Source organism: Lathyrus oleraceus, chromosome 2 (genome assembly GCF_024323335.1).
Source record: "Lathyrus oleraceus cultivar Zhongwan6 chromosome 2, CAAS_Psat_ZW6_1.0, whole genome shotgun sequence".
Classification (NCBI taxonomy): domain Eukaryota; kingdom Viridiplantae; phylum Streptophyta; class Magnoliopsida; order Fabales; family Fabaceae; genus Lathyrus; species Lathyrus oleraceus.
Genome location: NC_066580.1, coordinates 446,249,873 through 446,255,872, shown reverse-complemented (window position 1 = coordinate 446,255,872; position 6,000 = coordinate 446,249,873). Strand labels below are relative to the sequence as shown.

General features: G+C 27.5%; 1 protein-coding gene across 1 annotated transcript; it reads right to left on the bottom strand.

The window, feature by feature from the left end:
- Positions 1-3,107: 3,107 nt before the first annotated feature.
- On the bottom strand, positions 3,108-4,977 carry LOC127123647 (uncharacterized). The gene is given in 5 exon segments (XM_051053850.1): positions 3,108-3,738; positions 3,991-4,121; positions 4,123-4,238; positions 4,414-4,702; positions 4,804-4,977. Coding segments are annotated over 5 exon segments (1,341 nt in total).
- Between the last annotated feature and the right edge of the window lie 1,023 nt (positions 4,978-6,000).

Here is a 6,000-nt window from a genome sequence, read left to right as displayed (position 1 = left end):
CCGTCTATTCCAGTTGTTCGCTCCTTATTTTTTCGCTTCACTTTAGAGTGCGCTTTTGTAATAAAGCGCCCTCTAAGGTGCGCTGTCTATTCCAGTTTTTGGCGTAGTGCAACAAGAATATTCACTTCCCGACGCTTGGGAATATGGAGTAAAATCATCATAGAATAAACCAAGCCTCACATTTATAGGTTCTGGAGCAAAATCAGGATGTATTCGATCAAAGTGCTTCCATGTGTCGTCATCAGATAAATGTCACGTAGTTCCATAACTTGTTTTGTTTGTATGATGCCATGTCATTTGACTTGCACTGTGCATTGAAGAAAACATTCTTTTTAACCTTGGTATTATCGAAAGATAAAGTATAGACTCCACTACTACATGTTTTTGCTTACGATTATTGGCTTTACTCCGAACTTTATATCTTATACACTTATAGAACTTATATTCCTCCAAAGCTCCATCATTAGTACCAAACTTGTCATAAAACAACATGGAACCAATAATGCAACAATCAATATTTCTTACTTCTAAACCTAACTTCGGCACCAACCTCTTTGCATCATAAAAACATGTAGGCAGGTTGTCTTTCGTAGGAGTCGCGTCCAACATCATTTTTACGAAGAATTTCAAACGCTGATCAGGAACACTCCAATTTGACTTGGCAGCCAATAATCTCAGACACATTGATAATTTTGAGTATGACGACCCCTCAAACAATGGCGTATTCATTTCTTTAAACAATTGATAAAATCTTCGTGTTTCCTCATTCAACAACTCTTCCCCATTAAAATCTCCAGGTTCATCATAAGTCACATTCACCCCAAAAGCATTGCCAACCATATCATCAATCAAGTTAAATTGCTCATCATATTCCATATGTGATCGACTACTTGCAACATGCATATTAGCTGTCTCTGGTACCTTACTCAACAATTATTCTCCATTGTATGTCCAAACCCAATAATTTTCAATGAAACCCCTTCTCTTCAAATGACATTCTACTTCTTCTAGGTCAATAATTATAGGTTCACATTCACATTTAAGACAAAGACATCTTACTCCTCCTTCATTTTGACAACATTCTTAAGCAAATGTCCACATGATAAACTCTTTAACTTCTTCCTCAAAATTTGGTTTAACAGCACGTTTTCCTGGATACAGCCTATCGTACATCCAACTACGATATGATCGATAATATTCCATAGTGCACATTTATACAATCATTATCATTTAAATTAAAAATGTGATTTCAATATATGCGAAACAATATAATTTTTTCCCACATTGTTTTAAACATAACTATATTTCATACTCTCTCTCTCTCTCTCTCTCTCTCTCTCTCTCTCTCTCTCTCTCTCTCTCTCTCTCTCTCCTCTCTCTCTCTCTCTCTCTCTCTCTCTCTCTCTCTCTCTCTCTCTCTCTCTCTCTCTCTCTCTCTCTCTCTCTCTCTCTCTCTCTCTCTCTATATATCTAATATATATATATATATATATATATATATATATAATATATATATATATATAATATATATATATATATATATATATATATATATATATATATATATATATATATATATATATATATATATATATATACTTATTTATAATATATTTTCTTATTAAATAATATTTACTTAAATATTATACTTACTTAATATATATTCCTTAATAATATTTTTACTTATTTAATAATATTCTCTAACAAATATATACTTACTCAAATTATATTTTATTTACTTATTTAAAAATATATACTTACTTAACTAAAAAATATATATACTTACTTAATATATAATACCTACTTAAAACATTTAAGTAAAAAAATCTATACTTACTTAATATATAATAATTTTAAAAATATATATTTATTTGCTAATTAATATATATTACTTAATAATATTTACTTTAGAAAATATATACTTACTCAAATTTTATTTACATACTTATCTAAAAAATATATATACTTACTTATATAAAAATATCACTTAATACGTATATTCTTAAAAATAGGTTACTTACTTATATAAAATATTACTTAATAAATATAAAAATTATTTTAATTTATTACTTAATATATTCTGTTTAATATATTATATATTCTATAAAATATTAAATAAATCTTATAGTATATTTAATAATATATTAAATTTGGAAAAAATAGAAATTTAGTAATATACTATTTAATATTTTATGTTTATTTTTCTATAACTATTTAATATATATTATATTTATTCTTTTTAAAATAATATATATTAAAATATTATGTTAGTATAAATATTCTATTAAAGTAATATATTATAAAAAGTAAAAAACAAATCTAAACAAACATATATATGAATTTAACAAATCTAAAAACATCTATGAATGTTAAGATATAAATCTAAACAAATGTAAATCTTAACGTATAACGTCAACATATAAATTTAAACAAATCTAAAAACATATATGAATGTTAACATATAAATCTAAAAAACAAATCTAAACAAACAGTGAAATCCAATCATTTATATATATATTATATATATATATATATATATATATATATATATATATATATATATATATATATATATATATATATATATATATATATATATATATATATATATGAATCTCTAGAATTTTTTTTTATCAAAATACCTCAATGAAACAACTAAATACATTTTGTGGCGATATAACTTCTGAATGAATATCTTAATAACCTAAAATAAAAAAAGAAAAGAATAAAAAAGTTATTACTAACAATATGAAATTCAATTAAACAAAAATCAAATAAAAGAAAGATAAATTAAATAATTTCTTACATTGAACTAATTGGATGACTGTGAGAAAATTGAAGTTTAAGACTTAAGATTGAAAGAGAGAAGTATGAAGAATGAGATTGGAAGATTGAAATAAAGGAGCTGGAAATGAGAATGAGATAAAGAGTGAAGAAGAAGTATAATTATGTGCATGGAGGAAGAGCGTTGGAAATTATATATCAGAGTCAGCATTGTAGAAATCACGTCGCAACTTAGTTACGTGTAAACAGGGACGGAGTCAGAAATTTTGAGTAGTGGGATCAATATAAATATAACATTTCATTTTCAAAAATATAAATATAAATTATAATTGTTCTCTACGATTTTTCATGTTCTGAAAATGTTGAATGATTTTCTCATTTTCAACATCAACAAAAATATCTCTCTCAATGTAAGTATAGCAATCATTTAACCAATCATCACCCATGCGATTTCGCATTCGATTCTTGATAATATTCATAGCAGAGAAAGCTTTTTCAGCTATTGTAGTTGCCACCGGTAATATCAGAGATAACTTTAAAAGCAAATATACCAACGGATACACAACATATTTTTTGGTCTCTACGAGCTTGATAGAAAGATCATCAATCCCCTCTAATTCTGAAAATTCACTGTCAGAGCATACATCTAAGAAATAGTTTTCAAGCTGACAATCTAGTGTCAATAATTCAACTTGAGAAAACTCTGAAGGATAAAATTGAGCTAAACGAATCAACCTCTCCTTATCAAATGCAGAAAATGAATCTCTTGGACTTAAACAAGCTACACAGAGGAGCAACTCAGTATTCACTTCTGGAAAATGATTGTTCAACTCTTGAAGTTGTCGATCAATCACTTCATAAAACAATCCAACTTGAAAATGGTGTAAATTAGATACTTTCTCCATTTTTCTCTTTGACTTTTTTTGTGTCGGTTGAAAAGTGTCATCCATATCTCTGGAGTGTCAATATCATTATGCTCACAAAATAATGAAACATCATTCAACAAAGAATCCCAACCATTATCTCTTATAGCTTGTAGTCTTATTTTGGACATTTTTACTAACTTCATAACATTTACAATATCTTGATCACTTCTTTGTAATGCTTGAGATAAATCATGTGTAATTCCTATAACTATTTTCATCAAGTACAAGATGAAAATAAATTCAAAAGACTGCATATAATTCTTCAGCATTAGTGCTTCACCTTTTTTTATCTAAATCTGTTCCATCTTCCTCAACCATTTCTAGCACATCAATGATAGAAGAGAATAAAGAAACTATACTAAGTAATGTACCATAATGTGAGCTCCATCTTGTTTACCCCACCCTTCTTAATTGTCATTTCTTGATTCAAGCCACGCCCACTAGAGATTTCTCCATGTTCCAATGCTTGTTTCACCTTTGTAGTTTGACTTTCACGAAGAATATCTTGACGCTTACATGATGCTCCAACAACATTATACAAAGTAGCAACCAAATTAAAAAATAAAGCAATTTTAGAATGTTTTTTTTGCTAATGTCACAAGAACTAATTGGAGTTGATGGGCAAAACAATGAATAAAAAATGCAGAACAATTCTCTTTAAAAATCAAGATTTTTAGACCATTGTATTCACCCTGCATATTACTTGCTCCATCATAGCCTTGTCCACGTATCCTTGACAAACTTAATCCATATTTTGCAAATAATGACTCCAAACCCGATTTCAATGTTAGAGCACTAGTATTTGAAACATGAACAACACCAAGAAAACACTCAATAACTTTTTCTTCATTATTTACATAACGTATAACGACAACCATTTGCTCCTTCACTGAGATATCATGAGATTCATCAATTAAAATAGCAAATAAATCATCTCCAAGATCATCCAGTATAACTTGAGTAGTGACCGTTGCAGCAACTTTAACAATATCCTTTTGAATATCAAGAGATGTTAACTTAAGATTTCCACGATAATTTTTCCAAACTTTATAAATATCTTCATTATGGTTAACAAGAAAATTCATAAGTTCAAGAAATTCCCCTTATTTCTAGATGAAATTGACTCATCATTACCACGAAAAGCTAAACCTTGTGCTAATAAATATCGAATGCAATCAATTATACTTGTCAAATGAATTCGATAGTCCTCTTTAACTTTATTGGATTGTTTACACAAGACACCTTCAATGTTTTGCTTTTGTTTCATTAGAGCTTGACAATTTCTCCATGCAGAGCTATTTACATCTCCAAGATGACCTCGAAACCTTTCACTATTTTTCCAATTTGTAAAGCCTTATGTTATAAAGGCATCACCGCAACCTTTATGTTCTTCAAAATGTGCCCTCATAAGATAACAACATAAATAATACGCAGCATCCTCACTTTGACTATATTCCAACCAACTACCATATTTTAAATACCAATCCGAATTAAACTTACGAAAGGTATCTCCAAATTTTCTTTGTGGAAAAATAATTTCTTTTGGTTGACAAAGACCCTTTGGCAAATAATATCTGACATTTTTTGTCTTAAACCAGGATCGTTAGGAAGTTTTTCCAATTCAAACTGCAAAAACCTTTTTTCCATGGGAGAATCCAGTTTGGGGCTTCGACGTTCATTAGGTGTTTGATGATTAGGAGTTGATGATTGCTTTGTTGTTTTTCTTTTGAAATATTTTTCCATTGCTTATTACTAAAAACAAAACAAAAAATCACAATTAAAATCATATTCAGAAAATTCATAATAATATTGTAAAATTGATACAAACACCATAATTTCAAATAAACACTACAAAATTCTAAAAATAATTTTTTTGCCATTAACATAATCTCAAGCTTAATAAAGTAATAATATATTTTTTACTCTTACTACAATAATAAAAATAAATTATAAATTCATAAAGATTAAAATTAAAAAATTTACCTTTTAAAAGATCAACAATGGAGAAGAAGTTAGAAACAGAAAGACACTTTGTAGTGAGAGAATAAGGAGAGGGAGAAAGAAGAATATGAAAAGTGGTTTGTTTCTATTTGAAAAGAGTAAAAGAGAATTAATAGGAATATGAAAAAAAATAGGAGTTAAATTTTTTTTTTATTTAAAGAATTTAATTTATTTTAAATGCATATGGATGTGTGTCGGTGTGTGATACTCCAAATCATTTTATTAAGTGGGGGCATTATTAACTTTTTTTCCTAATTTTTAAGACATTAAATTATTAATATATTATTAA